General features: G+C 41.6%; 1 protein-coding gene across 3 annotated transcripts in view; it reads right to left on the bottom strand.

Annotated features, from left to right (window-relative positions):
* Positions 1 to 5,245: 5,245 nt before the first annotated feature.
* The window catches only part of RGS7BP (regulator of G protein signaling 7 binding protein), a 62,815-nt gene continuing 44,436 nt past the window's right edge, over positions 5,246 to 23,624 (bottom strand). For all 3 annotated transcript variants that reach the window (XM_072859291.1, XM_072859292.1, XM_072859294.1), the window contains exons 4-6: positions 23,465 to 23,612; positions 8,883 to 8,953; positions 5,246 to 6,189 (exon numbers count right to left, since the gene is read on the bottom strand). In XM_072859291.1, the coding sequence (XP_072715392.1) occupies positions 6,098 to 6,189; positions 8,883 to 8,953; positions 23,465 to 23,612 (311 nt within the window). In that variant the 3' untranslated portion in view covers positions 5,246 to 6,097. The remainder of the gene's footprint in view (positions 6,190 to 8,882; positions 8,954 to 23,464; positions 23,613 to 23,624) is intronic.

Here is a 23,624-nt window from a genome sequence, read left to right as displayed (position 1 = left end):
ACTTGGAAAATAAGCAAATAGAATGGTTCTATATCATCTCAAAGTGATTTGTATATAATTTTGTTGTGGGAACTTCTTAACTTTGATCCCACATTGCCCTATTCCAATAAACTAAAATGTAGTAACATAATTAATATTTATGTTTCTTGGACCTACACGATCTTCTGGGGCTTAAAATTTTTGTTTGTTTGTTTACTTTTGAATTTTAGTGAAAGATAATCCTCTGCATTCATAAGTAAGCCAATTTATCCCTTAACGCCTCTTCAGTTCAGATACTTACCAGGCCTTGGTTCATGGCCACTATCTATTAAAAGATAACTGGAGGACATTCCATTTGCCCTTGATCACCAGTATTCCTTAAGTGGTCATAAAGTTTGGGAATTAAGGCATGTGTCCATTAGGATTAGTAAAAGTTATAATAAATAGAAGGGGCTTGAGAAAAGCTGCAAAATTGGTTAGAACTATGGAAAAGACTTCAAAATGAGTAAAGACTGAAATTTTAGTAGTCTTTAGTTCAGGAAGAAGACACAACTAGTTTCCAGAATAACAAAAGGTACAAGGATGTGCATATCACTGTACGCTTTAAAACAGTGCAAACAAAAAGGACTTAGAACCATTAAAGACAACATAGGTGTCCTGGTTTCAGCTGAGATAGAGTTAATTTTCTTTATAGTGGCTGGTATGGGGCTATGTTTTGGATTTGTGCTGAAAACAGTGTTGATAATACAGAGATGTTTTAGGTGTTGCTGCACTAGTCAAGGACTTTTCAGCTTCCCATGCTCTGCCAGGTGCAGAAGAAGTTGGGAGGGGACACAGCCAGGATAGTTGATCCAAACTGACCAAAGGGCTATTCCATACCATATGATGTCATGCTCAGTATATAAAGCTGGGGAAAGAAGAAGGAAGGGGGGACATTTGGAGTGATGGCGTTTGTCTTCCCAAGTAACTGTTATGCGTGATGGAGCCCTGCTTTCCTGGAGATGGCTGAACACCTGCCTGCCCATGGGAAGTGGTGAATGAATTCCTTGCTTTGCTTTGCTTGCGTGCACGGCTTTTGCTTTACCTGTTAAACTGTCTTTATCTCAACCCACGAGTTTTCTTACTTTTGCTCTTCCAATTCTCTCCCCCATCCCATTGTGGGGGGAGTGAGCGAGCGGCTGTGTGGTGCTTAGTTCCTGGCTGGGGCTAAACCATGACAGTCCTTTTTGGCGCCCAACATGGGGCTCGAAGGGTTTGAGGTAATGACAGATTTGATTGGAATGTGCTAGATAGAATTTATAGCTGTTATTGCTGTTTAGCTATTAATCAGCAGGCTTCTGTGCTTGCCATAGGCTTGCTTGCCTTACTGTATGTTAGAGTCTAGGGCTCGTTAGTGGCTGCTTTTTGCTTTCACTGCTTGCCGTGCTGCTGTACTGATGATCATCTGACTCTGCTGTGCCTGGGAACATTTTGATAACAGCAATGGCCTTGCGCCTGGGCTGGCAGATGGCCAGGACATCGCTGCTGTTTCTGTGCTGCTGCACTGGACAGGCTGGAACTCCGGTGTGAACTCGAGTCAAAGGGACTGTGACCTGTGGATGAATCCACATGGGAGCAGGACACCCCGAAGCGTCTGTGCCCATGGATTAGCCCATGCCAGAGCAGGTATATCTTGAAACGTCTGTGGCCATGGTTATGTCTGTGCCACAGCAGGTATCCCTCTGAAGGGATTGTGGCCCAAGGATAAGTCCACGCTGGATAAGGTGCACCTCGAAGCATCTGTGGCTGTGGATGAAGTCCATGCTGCAGCAGGTACACCTCGAAGCATCAGTGGCTGTGCATGAGGCCATGTTGGTGCAAGTTTACTTCTGAAGGTACTACATTCTGTGGATAAGTCCAAGCTGGAGCAGGGGCAAGGGGAGGACTTAATTGCAATGTTAAACCTGATGGTCTGGTCCAAAGGGACCGGGGTGGAGATTGTAATGGAAATACCTTTAAATTGTTGTATCCCAGGATTTTAGTTGCATGTTGTGGGAATTACTATAGCAGGAACCCCTTGTTGCCAGCCAGGCTAGGAGCAAGGGGAGGAGTTCATTGGAATGTTAAACCCTATATCCTGGCCCAAAGGGACCAGGGGTGGACATTGTAATGGATATACCTTTAAATTGTTGTAACCCATGATTTGAGTTGCATGTTATAGGAATTACTACAGCCGGAACCACCTGAACCAATGGAGGAGAAGCCTTACAAGAAGCAGTGCAAGTGCAGCAGTGACCTGACCTGAGCTGGCTTTGGTGCCCAATAACTCCAAGAAACACACCACCTCTCCTGTCCTGAGTGACAACCATAAGAGATGAAGCCCAAAGTCATGGACTGAATGAACTCAGTGGACATTTTGTGGACATTTATGGACATTTTACAAATATTTTGTAGGGGTGGTCCATAGACTAAGGGAATGATATGTGTGTATTATATCAAAGGATGGGAAGGGTGATGGTGGGTAATGAGAATGTATTGGATAGTGTGAGACCTGAGCATGACGTAAATGGTATGGAATAAGGGGTGAATACTGTCCTGGTTTCAGCTGAGATAGAGTTAATTTTCCTTATAGTGGCTGGTATGGGGCTATGTTTTGGACTTGTGCTGAAAACAGCGTTGATAATACAGAGATGTTTTAGTTGTTGCTGCACTAGTCAAGGACTTTTCAGCTTCCCATGCTCTGCCAGGTGCAGAAGAAGTTGGGAGGGGACACAGCCAGGATAGTTGATCCAAACTGACCAAAGGGCTATTCCATACCACATGACATCATGCTCAGTATATAAAGCTGGGGGAAGAAGAAGGAAGGGGGGAACATTTGGAGTGATGGTGTTTGTCTTCCCAAGTAACTGTTATGTGTGATGGAGCCCTGCTTTCCTGGAGATGGCTGAATACCTGTCTGCCCCTGGGAAGTGGTGAATGAATTCCTTGCTTTGCTTTGCTTGCGTGCACGGCTTTTGCTTTACCTGTTAAACTGTCTTTATCTCAACCCTCGAGTTTTCTTACTTTTGCTCTTCCAATTCTCTCCCCCATCCCATTGTGGGGGGAGTGAGCGAGCAGCTGCGTGGTGCTTAGTTCCCAGCTGGGGCTAAACCACGACAATAGGTAAATCTGTTTCCATCATAGGATGTGCTAAAGTTGTGCAACTCATTGTGATGAAATATGATTGATGTTAAGAGCTTTGCATAATTCATTAACATGTATACATTTGTCTCATTAATGTATATTCCATCGCAATAGATGCAATAAAAATACAGAGATATGAGCTGTCATGTAACTTGGCATGTTAACTTCCATGTGATGATATGTGGTCAGGTACTGCACTAGACACGCTTACTGCTTTAATCTATCCATCTTCCTTTGAAAGCAGTTGTTAAAAAAAGATATCACACTGACCTGATACAGCAATTTCTGTGTGTACCAATATAACAAGATTTTAAAGAATTAACACAGTATGCTTGTGTGAAAGATGTATAAAGGCTATTTTCTTTCTCCCTTTCTCTCTCTTGTAGCATTGCTGCATATACAGTGTTGTGTTCATACACTTTTTTTGGCATTAATGTCCACAGGATTAATAAAACAGTATCAGCCTGGCTTTTTAACTTATGATGAACCAAAATTAATTGGTCAATTGTAATTACAGATCATCTCCTCAGACAATATTTTTTAATAGACATTAGACATCAGGAGTTGTTTTTCCAAAGTTTTAACAGTTGCAAAACCTGTTGTATTTCTGGGGATGGAATCATAGAGCAAGTCTATCAGTTTGTAGACTTTTAATGAAAACATGTCAGTGCTGCCATCTTTTGGACATTCTTTAACAACGTTATTATGGAAAACTAGGATATGATTAACAAGGACATTGTTCATGAGGGATGTGGAGAAAATGTCAAAGAATTAATTTTGAAAAAAATGTCCTGCTGTGGACTTTGATTCCATTCTTCTTAGAAATGCATTCATGCTCACAAGTACACAGTGTTTTGTGAGTGTATAGTGGTCTCCCCATGTTAAATGCTGTGTACTTTGAAGAACAGTTTGTGACTTGAAATCTTATAACACATTGCAGTTACATTTTCTGTGCTATTTAAAGAATATTACTGTGCTTGCAGCTATATGCTCGTTTAGTATTTAGTCATGCATTCCTCAGATGGAATAAATTTTGCTTATGGAAACACAATTTCCATGAGGGCATTTTAGATGTATTTGTCCTCGTTGCATTTAAAGTATTTATTTGGGGGCCTGATTATTCAAAAATATTTTTTCTGTCTGGGAGACCAAAAGGTGAACAGATCAGTCCAACCTGGAAAAAACCAAAACACTCTGCTGTATCTGAGTGAAAAGAAAAATATCCTACCAGAGAAATGCTGGAAGCTCAGTTATATGACTTCCTAAAACTGGAATGGTGTGGCTCTGAGTGGATCACTGTTCAGAAAGAAAAAATCCTGCCTTCCCCTCTTGGGATTAAACTAGATCCCAATTTTGGGGCCTTGCTATAGACAGTACACTAATATTTCTGACAATGTGGGTGTTTCCTTCCTTTTTCAGCAAACAGCATTCCAGGAGAAAGAAAAAAAACAACCGGTAGAAAAATCAGTCAGATCAAACTTTGTAGGTGCCAGATATAGTTCAGTGAATAGCTATCCCTAACAAACTGCTTTTGGGAGTGTACTAATATCCTACCAAAAAACCCACGGAGAATATAACTGTATGGGTGTTTCCTGTGACAAGAAAACAATACCTCCTTACCCACCACTAAACCCTTATGCAGTAAGAAGGCATTTGGTTCCTGTTGACATGCTGGGTCATGGTGGAGTGGCAGAAGGGCTCATAGTCACCTTCCTCATGTACTGACTACAAGGGTATGGTGACCTGCTCTATACGGCAGTTTACAGATTGTTATGGGTTTCATAGCATTGCGGTGTAGCACAAGTTTAGTTGTGGTGCCTTGCCTATCATCCTGAAATATCAGTACAATGAGTCTGACCTATTCATATCTATTGCTACTACTAGCTGTCATTTTAGCATTTATATATTCATCATAATTTTTTGTCTGTCTTTGTAAAAATACATCTTGAAATGGAAAAATTATGAAAACTTTTTGTAGTACTCTGACAACAAAATTAGAAAAAAAGATATATTCTGGCAATATAACTAGAAACAAGACAACATTTAATTTAAATAAAAAACTTTATTAACAATGTAAAACGTTTAATATCTTACAGTCTGAGATAATTCTGGCATGCCCTATAAGTTAATACTTAGTGATATGCAGACATCATGCTATAAATTCTTTTGGAAACAAAATGGGTTGGTGCTGTGTTTTACATTGTTTATTTTAATGCACTGTCTTTTAATAAATTATTTCTTTTTTCCAAAAGCTTGTAGAGATACTATCAGCTTAAAAGGAAATGTTACTTCTATGCATTGTACAGTATGTAGATATTATGATTTCTCTGTATTTACAAGTTCTAAGAGCTTTCATATATGGTTTGTGTATCATAAATTAAGATATTTTTCTATGAAGCTTTTAAATTGAGATATAGTGGAAGACTAAATATGAATGAGAGCACAAAAAGCAACTGGAAATTTTGTGCAAATTCTGTTACAATATTGTTTAAATGTTTTAGAACTATAATACTTTTGCTGTTAAATAGTTTTCTATGCTTAAAGACTGTTAGAATATGATCAAGTATTTGAATATGATACTAATAAAAGTACTGTACTATGCACAAACTTTTAGCTGTAGTTCAAACAAAAAAACCTTAAAGATTATCTATTATCCATAATTCATGTGTCTTTTCTCTGAGTGGTTGAAAGTAAGCATGCAAAACATACTTTAAAAAGTTTTAAAAACATTCTTAGTTATGCTAGATCTATTCCACAGCTGGTTCTTGACCACCATAACTTTAGACTATTAAAACCCTTATTTTGAAAAGGAGGATGGAGCAGAAGAGAAAAAGCAATAGGCTAGTGTAGAAAATATACTTTATAATCAAAAATAGTAATGTTTATCTTTTAAATGGTCAAATGATAGTGGTTTAATCAAAGTTATTATTTTCTTGGTGTTTCTGTACCTAATCTTCTAACTTGAGACAAGACAACACAGTCCAAAGAATCTTCGCTTCCGTCTTCTTACTAATGGGTAAGGAGTCAAGTTTAGGAGGCTGCTATCATCTGTGATGAAAAAACCCACATTTTAATACAGCATGTACACATGCACACACACAAAAGACTTTATATCATTTATGTGTCCTGACAGCATCTACATGATCAAGTAGTAGATCCCACTGTTCTAGGCATAGAGCAAATAATAAACTGATTTTTGTATATGAGTCTTAAAATGCTAATTATCAGGATCTCCATGATAATGCAATAGAAATTTTGTCAAGAAGAGTACCAGTTCAATGATGAAACCTAAAGGAAATTACACCTTCAGTACTGGGAGACCTAAACCAAAATATTCCTGCATGGATGAATACTATTAGGGTCCCAAATAAAACCTAAAGATAACTAGTTTGAGATCTTGAAGACATGCAAGTTCGGAAATGTTGACCCTAAGGTTAAATTCTGGCTTAATTTAAAGATGGAAAAAAAAATATTATTGAGTGGTCATTTGTGCACATCACTGAGAATTTCCATTTAAAACTCCAACATTGGAACATCTTGGCACATCAAGACTAAAAGCACTTGTCTGGGAAAGTTAGCACAATATGCTCACCCTGTTTCTGGTTAGCTTTCTACCTTGTATATTAACTCATTTTAAATTCATACAAAATTTATATATTATTGCCTATACTTATGTTAACTCATGCACTGTCAGCGAACTATCTCAAAAAATCTTTATAATTTACTTTGAATTTGAGCTATCTTCAGGCATGGTTTCAGGCTAAGAACTATGCCTCATTATGTTCCTATTCTTGTTACATCAGGGATCTAGTTTTGATTGTAGGCTCTAGACACTACTGTAATAAAAATACTTAACTATAAGAACATAGGTAAGAGTTCTGAATTTCTTAGCATAGTAACTTTCCTGCTGTCACTTAAGAGAATTCCATACAAAAAAACAGGTCTGTGAGCAGTCAGTAACATTATGTAAAGCTTTTGTGGGCTTACAGTCTTAACTCCTTTCTGGCTGTCCCTGAAATCAACAGCAAAACACTCACTCATTTAACTGAAAGCAGGATCAGGTCTTGTAAAAATCAGTTCATTCAATGGCATTCAGTCATCTCATAATCATTCTCTTAAACCATGCTTGTAATTCATATAAATGTAAAAATTACAGTCCAGACCACTGGAACAGGCTTCCTAGAGAGATGGTCAATGCCCCAAGCCTGTCAGTGTTTAGGAGGCATTTGGACAATGCCCTTAATAACATGCTTTAACTTTTGGTCAGCCCTGAACTGGTCAGGCAGTTGGACTAGGTGATCATTGTAGGTCCCTTCCAACTGAAATCTAATCTAATCTAATCTATTCTATTCTAATCTATATTAATTACCTATAATGGTGTTTGTTTGTTCTATTTACTTATACTGTTATCTAGGTTTAATTTATTAAAGGTCTTGGAATATTTAAAAATAATTAAGTGCTGTATGAATAATGAGTATGACTGTCCATTCTTGAGGCATCAGTTCTCAGAGGTCATCTGTAAACTATGATCACAGTTGTAGTCTGTGGGAGCAGCAAAAACACCACTTACGATTCCCTGATCCTGGGGCATGTCTCACGAGCTTTTAAACTCTAGCTGACACGTTTCCCATCCTGCTGCACAGGTGATCAGTGATTTTCTAGCCAGTGTTGAAGGGCGGTGTAGACACCAGACAGCAGAGAAGAATTCTGTATGCCTTTGTCTCTGTTCTGAATTCAAGTTGGTATATGCTTTATACCCCCCAAATTTGTCTTTTCTTTCCTTATTTCCACCATGCTCCTTTCTTCTAAGCTAAGCACAGACTTTATAGCATTTTTCCAGTGTCTGTAATGGCACATCTGTATCATGTATCATAAGCAATTCCCTTTCTCCTTTCAAATAGTTTTCTATCAAGCCATCCTGCCATAAACTCTTACTTGTATAATGAATTCATCCATTCTATATTCATCTTTTACCATATTATGATGAACGTTAGACTGCTTAGTTACTTGGGACAAGATCTAGGACACATTAAGCATACTTCATCAGCTGCCAGTGTGCAAAGACTACACAGCATTTAAGAAATACACATTATCAAGAAGAAACAAAAAAGGAAAAATATTATCTTTTTAATGTTGTTCACATGAAGAAAGAGAGTCCCTGTAGATGTGGAGTATTTAAGACTGCTGGGCCACAAAATGAAGGCCCATTGCTAAATACATGCATAGGGTGGAGATCCTGTCCCCTGTGCATTTGTATAGGGTGCCTCAGAGCTGGCTACTGGGAAAAGCAAGCTGTTAGCAGTCTCAAGACAAGTATCTCTTCTGCATAGGGACAGTGTCATATCACAGAAGCTACAAGCCTTGCAGGGGTAAAACAAACCACATCACTCAGCAGGATCCCTATCATAGTCTGTGCAATTTACACCTTCATCACCTTTGAAAAAGAAAGCCTCCTGACACAGGGAATTAGTTGTGCTGCTGCCTTCATATCACCAGGAAAAGTCTATTATTTTATCTATAGATATCATATCTATGACCTTCCAAAATACCTCATGTGAAACTCAAGAGGACAAAGTTCACATATTAAATTCTGGCTCCACTGAATCAGTAGGGAAGGGACTTAACCTAGATTTTTCTTTTTGTAATTTCTACCAAAGCCCCCCCTAGATTTTTCAGATCTAATGGAAAGTAAAACCTTAATTATCTTAATTTTCCTTACATGAAGAAAATATAAAACCTACCTTGATTCTTCAGTGGTAAAGGCATAGTCTCCCTGAGTTTACTTAAAAGGTTTTTTATTTCTCTCATATCTCTGTGGAAACAGAAGTTGAAAAAGATACAATAGAACAGCAGTTGAAGACTGAATGGGGAATGGCTCACAGTATAGCTTTATATGCTGAAATAATGGAGCAATAAACCAAACTAAATAATACAAAATCCTATTGGGCAAGCATTTGGTACAAATACATGTATCAGAAGATGCATACCAAAATAAAGGGCAGTAGATTTAATAAGGGAGCACTTTTAAGCCAGTCTGATTTTAACTAGTAGCACCCAGTCCAAATTAATGATCTATTCTGGCCCTTGAGTATTAAATGAGTTGGTGGGCACAATGTGATCCTAGTGGCAAAATACACAATTTGCTTAAAAATTAGCACAAGCCAGTACTAATGTTAACTTAATACCCCAATCAGTATTTTATAGCTTGTGCCATGAATGTGTTTCACTGTTTATAAGGAAATTATAATACACGTAGCTAATCCATGTCACTGTCCTGGTTTCGCCTGGGATAAAGTTAATTTTCTTCCTAGTAGCGGGTATAATGCTGTGGTTTGGATTTTATTGTGAGAATAATAGTGATAACACACTGATGTTTTGGCTGTTGCTAAGTGGTGTTTACACTGGTCAAGGACTTTTCAGCTTCCCATGCTCTGCCAGGTGCACAAGAAGCTGGGAGGGGGCACAGCCAGGATAGTTGATCCAAACTGGCCAAAGGGCTATTCCATACCATATTACATCATGCCCAGTACATAAACTGGGGGAAGTTGGCCGGAGGGGTAGCGACCGCTGCTTGGGGACTGGCTGGGCATCAGTTGGCGGGTGGTGAGCGGTTGTATCACTGTTTTTTTTTTCCACCGGGCTTTGTTCCTCTCTCGCTCTCTTGTTGTTTTCCTTCTCATTACAATTTATTATTAATATTACTTTTGTTCCAATTATTACACTGTTCTTATCTCAACCCACAAGTTTTCTTACTTTTGCTCTTCCGATTCTCTCCCCCATCCCACCGCGGGGGGAGGGTGTGCGAGCAGCTGTGTGGAGCTTAATTGCCGACTGGGGCTAAACCACAACAGTCCTTTTTGGTGCCCAACGTGGAGCGTGAAGGGTTTGAGATAATAACAGATTAACCAGAGCATATTAAGGAATTTAGATCTCTTAATAGTTGTGGGCCACAATACTGATTCATCTATTCTCGTTATTGGTTTACCTGATCTGCACCATGCTCATTTTTTTGCTGTACATGTTGTGTACAACACAAGACCAGTATTGGTTTTTGCAGTTTGCTGTGCTCTGCTTTAATTGAGGATGTTTTGCCTGTGAGATTTGTTATTAAAACAGTGACCTTGGGTTTATTTTGGTATCTAAGTGCTGTACTGAAACCGTTATTGTATGTCGGGCATCATCTTATGGAGACAATTCGCAATTATACCTCTTCCTCTGAGAGGTTTTTTATGGAGGAAATACAGAATGGCACCTTTGCTACTTTCTTCAACAATGTTTCCTCCTTCATTACAATAACTTTTCAGTACCTTGAACATCCTTGGGTAGTTAAGATACATCTATTGATATTGCTTGGGAATATTGTTTCGGTTTTGTCTAAGGTTAGTAAGCAATTTAAGAATATCATCCAGAGATCTGCCCCAAGGCCGGATAGTTATGAGTGGCAGGGTGTGTGGGATAGCATGGGCAAATGCCTAGGACGGTGGGCACCTCCAGTGTTTTGGAACTTCACCCCTGAACAAGTGCAGAATCCTGACAAATTAGTAGAATATTTGGAAAAAGTATGCTGTCACCCTGACAAATCCTAAGGAGATACAAATCACTGCAATGTGCTGGGGCCTGGCCCATGCCTACTGAGCCCTATTCAAGACAATTCAGAACCCTCAAGGGTCTGGTGACAAAACGACAGGCACCACGGCTACTCCGGCCCCCACTGCGACAGACACTGCGGCTACTCCGGACAACAATGCAACAGGCACTATGGCTACCCCAGACCCCTCTGCGAAGGGCACTGCAGCTACTTCGGCTCCCACTGCGACAAGCACTGTGGTCACTCCAGCCCCCCTGCGACAGATAATGCAGTTCAACCAGGAAACCAACCCATGTCAGTATCAGTCGACCCTATACATAAAAAGAAATCCTGGAAGGGAAAGTCAGCTCGTTTAGAAAGGGAAGATGAAAGAGCAGGGCCATGACAAGGAGAGGAAGAGGAAGAAGTTGTGGATGAGACGGAAAGCACACGATCCCTATTCCTGAGTGAGCTGCAAGATATGCAAAAATATTTCAGCCGTCGTCCAAGCGAGCACGTTGTCATCTGGCTGCTCCGATGCTGGGACAGTGGGGCCAGTAGCCTGGAATTAGAGGGTAAGGAAGCCAAACAGCTGGGATCCCTTTCTAGGGAAGGGGGATTGACAAAGTAATTGGAAAAGGGGAACCAGCCCTCAGCCTCTGGAGGTGATTCCTGTCAGCTATGAAAGAAAGATATCCCTTCAAGGAAGATGTTGTATATCTCCCCGGGAAACGGACCACCATGGAGAGAGGTATCCAGTACCTGAGGGAATTAGCCATGCTGGAGGTGGTTTATGGTGACCTGGACAACGAGCAGTTATCCAAAGATCCAGATGACATCCAGTGCACACGACCCATGTGGCAGAAGTTGGTACGGAATGCAGCATCATCGTGTGCCAACTCATTGGCAATACTGACCTAAAGACGGAGAGGGTCCACCAGTGGATGAAGCGGCTAGCCAGCTCCGGGAATACGAAGAAATTATCTCTTCCTCCTTCGTCTTGGCTGTGGAGAAACTGTCCCAGAAGGTCCTGCAACTCAAGGAGGATAGGTCCTACTTTTCACCTGTACGGACCAGTATTGCAGCTATTAGGAGTCAGCATTGTTCTGCTCAAGAGAGAGGATATAGAGGGTACACACCACGGGGCACCCTATGGTTTTACCTGCGTGACCACGGAGAGGACATGAGGAAGTGGGATGGAAAACCTACCTCAACCCTAGAGGCACAGGTACGTGAGTTGCAAGGAAAACCAATCACCAAAGGGGGTTCTTCCAGGAAAATTGCTGCTCTGGTTTCCAGTGGACAGTTCCCCAGACAGAGCAGAAGGGCTGATTTTACTTCTGACCTTAATAAAGGAACTTCTGACTCGTATTTACAAGAAGCAGGTAATGAATACTATGACCAGGACTATAGGGGCCCTGTCTCCAGCCAGGTGGAGGAAAGGGACAACTGGGTTTACTGGACTGTGTGGATTCAATGGCCTGGCATATCAAACCCACAGAAGTATAAGGCTCTAGTAGACACCAGTGCACAGTGTACCCTAATGCCATCAAGCTATACAGGGGCAGAACCCATCTGTATTTCTGGAGTGACAGGGGGATCCCAACAGCTAACTGTACTGGAGGCCAAAGGGAGCCTAACTGGGAATGAGTGGCAAAAGCACCCCATTGTGACTGGCCCAGAGGCTCCGTGCATCCTTGGCATAGACTACCTCAGGAGAGGGTATGTCAAGGACCCAAAAGAGTACCAGTGAGCTTTTGGTATAGCTGCCTTGGAGACAGAGTATATTAAACAGCTGTCCACCTTGCCCGGTCTCTCAGAGGACCCTTCTGTTGTGGGGTTGCTGAGGGTTGAAGAACAACAGGTGCCAATCACTACCACAACGGTGCACCAGCAGCAATATCGTACCAACCGAGACTCCCTGATTCCCATCCATAAGCTGATTCATCGACTGGAGAGCCAAGGAGTGATCAGTAAGACTTGTTCACATTTTAACAGTCCTATATGGCCAGTGCAAAAGTCTAATGGAGAGTGGAGACTAACAGTAGACTGTCGTGGCCTGAATGAAGTCACGCCACTGCTGAGTGCTGCCGTGCCAGACATGCTGGAACTTCAATACGAACTGGAGTCAAAAGCAGCCAAGTGGTATGCTACAATTTATATCGCTAATGCGTTCTTCTCAATCCCTTTGGCAGCAGAGTGCAGGCCAGAGTTTGCTTTCACTTGGAGGGGCGTCCAGTACACTTGGAATCGATTGCCCCATGGGTGGAAACACAGCCCTACCAATTTCCATGGACTGATCCAGACTGCACTGGAACAGGGTGAAGCTCCAGAACACCTGCAATACATTGATGACATCATCGTGTGGGGCAACACAGCAGAGGAAGTTTTTGAGAAAGGGAAGAAAATAGTCCAGATCCTCCTGAAAGCCAGTTTTGCCATAAAACAAAATAAGGTCAAGGGACCTGCACAGGAGATCCAGTTTTTAGGAATAAAATGGCAAGATGGACGTCGTCAGATCCCAATGGATGTGATCAACAAAATAACAGCCATGTCTCCACCAACTAGCAAAAAGGAAACACAAGCTTTCTTAGGCATTGTGGGTTTTTGGAGAAGGCATATTCCAAATTACAGTCTGATCATAAGCCCTCTCTATCAAGTGACCCAGAGGAAGAAGGATTTCAAATGGGGCCCTGAGCAACGACAAGCCTTTGAACAAATTAAACGGGAGATAGTTCATGCAGTAGCCCTTGGGCCAGTCCGGGCAGGGCAAGATGTAAACAATGTGCTCTACACTGCAGCCGGGGAGAATGGCCATACCTGGAGCCTCTGGCAGAAAGCACGAGGGGAGACTCGAGGTCGACCCCTTGGGTTTTGGAGTCAGGGATACAGAGGATCTGAGGCCCACTATACTCCAACGGAAAAAGATATATTGGCAGCCTATGAAGGGGTTAAATCCCTGACAATCCCTGACTAAGAACTTACTGTGATACATAGACTTGCATTTTTTTACTTTCACTCGCATCCTTGTTCTCTGTTGTTCTCTTCCCCTGCAAAGATAGTTTTGGTTACCTGCTGAGCAGAGTTGATGGTGGGACATTTCCTGTGACTTCTTACCTGATAGGACTAAACAGGCCTTGAGCAAGCTCGTTAGGCTTCCTAATTAAATCACTGATAACAGGAACTCAGGATGATTGTGCCAAAGATAAGCACCAAAGAACTAGCTTAAATCCACCCCCTTATGACATTCCAAGGCCAAAGGACTGATGAGCTAATTCAGTGACTATATATAGACAAAGGAAGCCCAAAGTTCAACTAGCGGACAACATGAGGAAGACTATGGAAGACCACCGGGAGGGTGAAAAGCCCCTAACACTAATTTTACTGCACATGCTTGGACTATGTAAATGAATTCCAGGAACTCATCACCATAAGACTGCCCTTTTCAGGAAATCTGATGAATATGTATGATTTTTCTGTATATGAACTGATGTGTTGTGCTAACCTGGCAGAGCACTTGTGGCAGAGCGATCCCCAGTGCTGCCCAGCGCTGCAATAAAGAATACCTGCTTAATAGTCATCCCGACTATTGAGTTCTGATTTCAGCTTTTCACGGCAACAGTACACTTATGAAACCCGCATGAGTTTGTACTGTTGGTGGTACGTTGGTACAGGCACGGGTTAAGCCTTGTACTTCTGCAATAATGTGCCTTTTGGTATTGGTACACTTAGGAAACCCGCATGAGTTTGTACTGTTGGTGGTACGGATTTACTGACACCAAACTCGGATATTGGTTTATTGATATTGAATTTGGATATATTTGTTAGGCACTGCGAAATCGGCAACTAAGTGTGAATGAGCTGAGTTAACTCTGGTGTGACTGGTGAGTGACTGAGATGCGGTGTGAATGCAAAGTGAGTGTGGAAAACCTGGAGACCTGTGTGTCTCATCCTGAAAATGAATGTGAACCGCTTTTCCTCGTAAATTGTTTTATTTGTGACCAAAATTTATGGGTTGTATTTGGATGAGATATTCAATGAGAGAAGTGTGGAACGTGGTCAGAGTGGGAGGATAAAGCGCGACAGGTTGAGGTTATTAAAATAATCTGTGGGAGAATAACGGAAGTACAGAATCAATAAGGTAGAATGGGGGGACAGCAAAGTGGTGGTATTGTAAAGAAAAGCCCTCTAGGATGTATCTTAGCACATTGGAAAGAGATAGGGGGACAACCAGGTGGGAGTGTGAATAAGAAAACACTAATCAAATATTGTAATCAGTGGTGGCCCCTGTACAAATTAGAAGACGATGAAAAACGGCCCTTTAACGGATCTTTACATTATAATACTATATTGTAGTTAATGTTGTTCTTACGGAGAGAAGGAAAATGGGATGAGGTTATGTATGCGGATATGTTTTTTTTACTTTGCGGAATCGCCCGGAGTGGCAGAAGGATTGTGGTGTTAACCTCCCGACGCACGGAGGCAGCCTTGGAACAGAGAGGAATGGTGAATAGAGGAGGATTTAGAGGATGAGGAAGGGGAAGGCTCTCTGAAAGTAGAAGAGAACTGGGGAGACAAGAGAAAGAAGTAGAATTCTTAGTAGACACAGGTGCTTCTTTCTCTGTTTTAAATCAAGAATTGATACCTGTGAGTAAAGATTTTGTGACTATAGTGGGAGCTACTGGCCAACAGGAAAAGGTGTTCTTTCTAAAACCCATCAATTTTAAAGATTTACACCCTGTGGTGGCCTATCCTTATACTTTACTTACTAAATTACAAAATAATCAAGTATGGTTTACAGTATTAGATTTGAAAGATGCATTCTTCTGCTTGCCTCTGGCCAAGGAGAGCCAAAACCTATTGGCATTTGAATGGGAAAGTCCTACTACTGGTAGGAAACCCCAACTTACCTGGACAGTGTTACCCCAAGGTTTTAAGAACAGTCCAACCATCTCTGGGAACCAATTAGCACGAGAACTTGAGACGTGGGATCCTCCCTCCAGAGACGGAACTCTTCTACAGTATGTGGATGACTTATTAATAGCAACTGAAACAAAGTCTGATTGTATTCAATGGACTATTAATTTGTTGAACTTTTTGGGACCGAATGGGTATCGAGTCTCTCAACAGAAAGCTCAGATGGCGCGACAGCAAGTAACCTACCTTGGATACGAGCTATCTGGAGGACAACGAGAATTAGGAACGGAGCGAAAAGAAGCCATCTGCAGAACCCCCCTCCCTCAAACGGTAAAGGAACTCAGGACCTTCTTGGGAATGACAGCTTCTTTCCTCAGTGGGGTGACATCTGAATCATTGATACCTGACTGTTTGGAAACCATAGAGACTGTATATTCTAGCAGACCTGATTTAAAAGAAGAACCCTGGAAGATGCACAAGACTCCTGGTTCACAGATGGAAGCAGCTTCGTCCGACAAGGTATTCGAAAGGCTGGGTACGCGGTGACAACAGCAAGCAAAGTAATTGAATCTCAATCATTACCTGCTGGAACATCAGCTCAAAAGGCTGAAATTATTGCCCTGACTAGGGCCCTGGAATTGGCAAAAGGGAAAAAGATAAATATATGGACAGACTCCAAATATGCCTTTGGAGTTGTCCACGCTCACGGAGCAATTTGGAAGGAACGAGGACTACTAACCGCACAAGGGAGACAGATCAAGCACGCCGAGGAAATCCTTCACCTACTAGAAGCAGTCCAATTGCCAACCAAAGTCGCCATCATGCACTGCCGAGGACACCTGAAGGGTAACACTGACCAGGAAAAAGGTAACAGGTTGGCTGATTATGAGGCTAAACAGGAAGCGGAGAGAATGCAAAATATTTTAACCTTAATTCCAGATAATAGAAGTAGGAGTCTAGGTGACCAAGAAAATGTTGAATATTCTAGGCCTGATAAAAAATTAATAAAAGCAAATGGGAGGGCAGGTTCCCTCCAAAGGATGGGCCCACCTGAGTGATGGCAGGATTATAATTCCTGCCAAACAGGTATGGGGAGTTGTTAAAGAAGAACACAATAAGACACATTGGCGGGCAGATTCCCTGTATAAATTTTTAAATCAAAAATTAATAGGGAGAAATTTGTATACTACAGTTCGACAGGTGACTCAGCAATGTGAAATATGTTTGAAAAATGATCCCAATACAGGTAACCGGGTACAATTAGGAAGTATTGGGAGAGGAAATGTACCAGGGGACCACTGGCAAATTGATTTCTCTGAACTTCCAAGAAAAGGGGGGTACAGATACTTATTGCACTTACAGACACCTATTCCGGATGGCCAGAGGTGTTCCCTTGTAGGACAAACAAAGCAAGAGAAGTAACTAAGGTATTATTAAATGAAATAATACCTCGATTCGGGGTACCTACGGTCATTTCATCAGATAAGGGGTACACATTTTTGTGCAGAAGTAGTGCAACAGGTCAGCAAGCTATTAGGAATCAACTGGCAATTACACACACCCTACAGACCACAAGCCAGCGGGCAAGTAGAAAAAATGAACCACATGATAAAACAACAGATAGCTAGCTAAAATATGTCAAGAAGCAAACCTATATTGGTATCAAGCACTGCCTATTGCACTACTTTGGAGACGTGTAAAACCTAGGGCCAAAGAAAATCTGAGCCCTTTTGAGATATTATATGGGAGGCCATATCAGGCCAAATATCAAGGGGAAGATTTGAAGCAGCTGGGAAATAATTATTTACAAAATTATGTTATATCCTTAGGAAAACCATTGGAAAAGATTAATAAGACTGTTTTGGGAACCAGAGCAAAAGGGTTAGATCACCCGATCCACCCATTTAGCCCTGGAGATTGGGTTTATGTTAAGAATTTTTCAGGTGACCCATTGGAGGAGAAGGGGAATGGACCTTATGAGGTGTTGCTAACCACTTTCACTGCAATCAAGATTAAAGAGCAGACAGCTTGGATCCATTACTCCCAAGTAAAGAAAGCTTCTGAACCGCGATGGACCATCGAAAGTGCTGGAGATTTGAAATTACAGTTACGACGATAACTTTATTGACTTTAAGCTTATCAGTAGATGCTTGGAACGAGAACTTGTATTATAATGCGATTCAGATGATAGCAAATGCCACAGGGGCTAAGGATTGTTGGATTTGTACTGCCCTACGGAGAGGTGACATGAGACTCCCTTTGTACGGCATAGGGTCGACTCATTGGAATTGTGAGAATAATACTTGGCCTGAGTTTTGGAAAAGACAAGATGGAGGATATTGTCGTTATGATAATTCAAGCTATGGGATCGGACCAAGATTCGACCTACAGATACTAAAAAAATAGCACCCAGATTCTAGTTAGCAATAATAGTTGCCTATGGAAGGCAAGATCCAATAATTGTCCGTGCTGCCCCCGACAACAAATATCATAACTGTTCCTGTAGGAACGGGTGGGATGATTATTGGATCAACAAGACTGCGGTAGAAGTAGGAACTTGGAATTTGACGGGATTGAACATGAAACCTATAGCCCTACAAAGTGGGATGCCAGTAGAAATACATCGGTTGGATGGGTAAGCCAAGCATCATTTTATGGAGCTAATCTCACAGCCACCGACGGACCCTGCAAACTACCCGACGGGTATTGGTGGCTGTATGGTGATGGTATCAGCAGAAAGCAACTCCCTGCAGGATGGAAGGGAATGTGTACCATAGGTCATTTAGTTAGTCAGGATCGAATATATAATCAGTCCCAAATACCTAGAGGTATTTGGAGAACGTCCTGGAAACGGGCTAAGCGAGAAGACAACCCACTTGTAATTAGCGGAACAAAATTCCATAGCTTTGTTAGATGGTTCTTACCGTGGCTAGGAGTAAGCGAGCTAGAAAAGGCCATAGTAAATATTTCCGCAGTTCTAGAGCAGATGGAAAATCTAACCATAAATACTATAAAAAAATTTACAGACGGAAGTATCTTCCCTTAGTAAGGTTGTGTTGCAAATTCGAATGGCATTAGATTTACTGACTGCCAAAGAAGGAGGTGTATGTATGATCATTAATACCAGTTGCTGTGCATATATCAATAAAGATAAACAGATAGAAGCAGATCTAAATGCACTCTGGGAGAAAGCACGAATATTCCAGGAAGTATCTTCAGATGATACTTCATTGGGGCTTCGAGATTTATGGGATAAATTGACTTCTTGTCTTCCCAACTTTGGATGGTTGAAATGATTATTAATTGGATTAATTACTTTGGCGATTTTAGGAATACTTGTTTGTGTATTTCTTAAGTGTTTTCTTTGGTGATACCAGAATTCAGCAGAGACATACAGTGATTGGAAAAGAAACAAGATTAGGCATCAAGTAGAAACGGGAAGGTATTTTACTCAGACCCTTGAAAAGGATGAAATATTATGAATTTTGCAAACGTAAAATAATTAAGGATAACACCCTTTTAGGCCTAAAAGGATTTGAAATATTTTACTAGTCATAGTTAAAAGAGCGAGTGATTTTAGTTAAAAGAGAGTGATTTTATTGATTTTATTGTAGTTTTTGTAATAAGCTTCGTTTCAGACGTGATAAGACTGTATATTGAGGACTGTAGCAAGTAAGCTACAAGCCCTCAAAAGAAAAGGGGAAATGAAAGGGTTAAAGGGCATCTGAGGCCGGCTATACTCCAACTGAAAAAGATATATTGGCAGCCTATGAAAGGGTTAAATCCCTGACAATCCCTGACTAAGACCTTACTGTGATACATAGACTGGCATTTTTTTAGTTTCACTTGCATCCTTGTTCTCTGTTGTTTTCTTCCCCTGCAAAGATAGTTTTGGTTACCTGCTGAGCAGAGTTGATGGTGGGACATTTCCTGTGACTTCTTACCTGATAGGACTAAACAGGCCTTGAGCAAGCTCGTTAGGCTTCCTAATTAAATCACTGATAACAGGAACTCAGGACGATTGTGCCAAAGATAAGCACCAAAGAACTAGTTTAAATCGACACCCTTATGACATTCCGAGGCCGAAGGACTGATGAGCTAATTCAGTGACTATATATGGACAAAGGAAGCCCAAAGTTCAACTAGCGGACAACGTGAGGAAGACTATGGAAGACCACCGGGAGGGTGAAAAGACCCTAACCCTAATTTTACTGCGCATGCTTGGACTATGTAAATGAATTCTGGGAACTCATCACCATAAGACTGCCCTTTTCAGGAAATCTGATGAATATGTATGATTTTTCTGTATATGAGCTGATGTGTTGTGCTAACCTGGCGGAGCACTTGTGGCAGAGCGATCCCCAGTGCTGCCCAGCGCTGCAATAAAGAATACCTGCTTAATAGTCATCCCGACTATTGAGTCCTGATTTCGGCTTTTCAGGCGTGCTGAGGAGGCCCCACTGTACAATAAACTACCAGAAAATGAGAAGCAATATGCCCTGTTCAGTGATGGGTCCTGTTGTATTGTAGGAAAACATCGGAGATGGAAAGCTGCTGTATGGAGGTCTATATGACAAGTTGTAGAAACCGCTGAAGGAGAAGGGGAATCGACTCAGTTTGCAGAAGTAAAGGCCATCCAGGTGGCTTTAGACATTGCTGAACGAGAAAAGTGGCCAGTGCTCTGTCTCTATACTGACTCATGGATGGTGGCAAATGCCCTGTGGGGGTGGTTGCAGCAATGGAAGCAGAACAATTGGCAGCGCAGAGGCAAACCCATCTGGGCTGCAGCATTGTGGCCAAACATTGCTGCCCGGGTAGAGAACCTGGTTGTAAAAGTACGTCACATAGATGCTCAAGTACCCAAGAGTCAGGCCACTGAGGAACATCAAAACAAGCAGCAGGTGGATCAGGCTGCTAAGATTGAAGTGGCTCAGGTGGACCTGGACTGGCAACATAAGGGTGAATTACTTATAGCTTGGTGGGCCCATGACACCTCAGGCCATCAAGGAAGAGATGCAACATATAGATGGGCTCGTGATCGAGGGGTGGACTTGACCATGGACACTATTGCACAGGTTATCCATGAATGTGAAAGATGCGCTGCAATTAAAGAAGCCAAGTGGTTAAAGCCTCTGTGGTATGGAGGGTGATGGCTGAAATATAAATATGGGGAGGCCTGCAGATCGATTATATCACACGCCCACAAACCAGCCAAGGCAAGCACTATGTGCTTGCAATGGTGGAAGCAACCACTGGATGGCTGGAAACATATCCCATGCCCCATGCCACTGCCTGTAACACTATCCTGGGCCTTGAAAAGCAAGTCCTATGGTGACATGGCACCCCAGAAAGAATTGAGTCAGACAATGGGAATCATTTCCGAGACAACCTGATAGACACCTGGGCCAAAGAGCATGGCATTGAGAGGGTATATCACATCCCCTATCGTGCACCAGCCTCCGGGAACATGGAATGATACAATGGACTGTTAAAGACTACACTGAGAGCAATGGGTGCTGGGACATTCAAAGATTGGGATACACATTTAGCAAAGGCCACCTAATTAGTCAACACTAGGGGATCTGCCAATCGAGCTGGCCCTGCCCAATCAAAACTGTTACGCACTGTCGAAGGGGATAAGGTCCCTGTAGTGCACATAAAAAACATGCTGGGGAAGACAGTCTGGGTTACTTCTGCCTCAGGCAAAGGCAAGCCCATCCATGGGATTGCTTTTGCTCAAGGACCTGGGTGCACTTGGTGGGTAATGCGAAAGGATGGGGAAGTCTGATGTGTACCTCAACGGGATTTGATTTTGGGTGAGAATAGCTGATGAACTGAATGATATGATGTTAATTGCTATATAATACTGTATGTTATCACTTCTATGGTTACTATACACCATATCAAGGGTATTACAGTAAGAATCACCCAGATTAATGAAGAATGAACTTGGATGAAACCAAGCAAAGTGCAGCAGTGATGGAACTAGAACTGGCTTCAGCATGCAACAATCCAATCCCACACACCATCTCTCCTGCCCTGAAGGACTGTTATGACAGATGGAGCCCAAAGTCATGGACTAAATGAACTCAACGTACATTTTAGAGGGATTGCCCATAGACCGAGGGAATGATATCTGTGTGTATATATATCTCAAAAGACAGGAAAAGTGGTGGTGATTAATTGGAATGTATTAGAAAGGGTAGAACCTGGGCATGACGTAGATGGTATAGAATAAGGGGTAGATACCTTAGGACTGTTGTGGTTTAGCCCCAGTCGGCAATTAAGTACCACACAACCACTCGCTCACCCTCCCAGCCCGGTGGGATGGGGGAGAGAATTGGAAGAGCAAAAGTAAGAAAACTTGTGGGTTGAGATAAGAACAGTTTAATAATTGAAACAAAAAATAATAATAATAATAAGTTGTAATGAGAAGGAAAAAAAAAGAGAGCGAGAGAGTAACAAAAATCCAGGGGAAAAAAAAAAAGACTGATACAACCGCTTACCACCTGCTGACTGACGCCCAGCCAGTCCTCGAGCAGCAATCGCTACCCCCTGGCCAACTCCCCCAGTTTATATACTGGGCATGACATCATATGGTATGGAATAGCCCTTTGGTCAGTTTGGATCAACTATCCTGGCTGTGCCCCCTCCCAGCTTCTTGTGCACCTGGCAGAGCATGGGAAGCTGAAGTCCTTGACCAGTGTAAACACCACTTAGCAACAACTAAAACATCAGTGTGTTATCAACATTATTCTCATACTGAAATCCAAAACACAGCACTAATACCAGCTACAAGGAAGAAAATTAACTCTATCCCAGCCGAAACCAGGACAGTCACGTAAGCTCCCTGCGCATTAAGTGCAAATTTTAGAAACAGCGCTGTCACTCTAACTCCCTATTAAGAGGACTTTGGCATGAAATTTGCTAAAAGGCAGCATATGGAAAATATTATAACAAAATATCATCTCACAAAGCAAGTTACATATGGATATGTTTTGAGAGAGTCCATAAGTTGCAAAAGGATTCCTGTTTTACAGATAGATGGCAGACCAGCAATTTTGTGTGCAGGCTTGTAATGTCTTAAGGATTTCAGGATTCAAAATCAATGTGTTCTTGCCTCATTCATCTACATATAAAATGGTTCTTAGAAATGAAGCAGCATGACTTTCTTATTGCTCAGTGTTATTCTCCAAGTTACTCTCTCAGTATAACAGAACTTCATTTTATATAAATAAACATGGTAACCATTAAAATCTCAGCAGTGACTTAATATACAAAGACATCAAAACAGGTATTTTTTGCAAAGAAATGTTGGCCAGCAGGATTACTCCCTACTAAAGGGTCTCAGTTTTGTCTTTCAACTGCATAGTTAAGAGGGTAAGAGAAGTCCACTTTGACATATCTGTGGATGATGTTCCCCTCCTAAGGCTTCCACATTCTATGGGCGGGGCAGAAACAACTGACATGAACGAGATTCTGTGCTTTCAATTTATGAGTGCAGAACCACAGGCCAGCAGATTTCAGGTACAAATTAATAACAACTTAAGATGAGACAAAACCTGCCTCTTTTAGAGAACCTGGCCTGCTAGCTCTATCATTTCCTACCCTTTGTTTTTGACAATTACCCTCTGGTAATTAGTCAAATTAAGGATGTCACTTCTCTCTGCCCTTCTTTTAGGAGTTGCTCTCAGATATGTTAAATGTAACAGAAATGTTAAGAGGCTATTTAATTTACTAACACCTTTTATAGTAGCAATACTGGCTGCCTAATTGGAAAAGACTAAATAAACCCTAGACAGAAATTTGTTTTATTTAGGAATGAATTTCTATACATACCTTTCAGTGTTTTCAATATCTGTAGAAACCTGCCATAAATGCTGTTGTATATCTGTTGGTGATGATGACGTGTCTTCTAAAATAGGTACTTTGGAACTCTCCTCCGCTTTAGTATCTAGGATCTTGGGTGGGGCACAAGGCTCTTTTCCTTTAAAATATT

Source organism: Ciconia boyciana, chromosome 4 (genome assembly GCF_034638445.1).
Source record: "Ciconia boyciana chromosome 4, ASM3463844v1, whole genome shotgun sequence".
NCBI classification, from domain to species: Eukaryota; Metazoa; Chordata; class Aves; order Ciconiiformes; family Ciconiidae; genus Ciconia; species Ciconia boyciana.
Note: the sequence above shows the minus strand (reverse complement) of the source record. Positions and strands in the feature narration are given on the sequence as shown.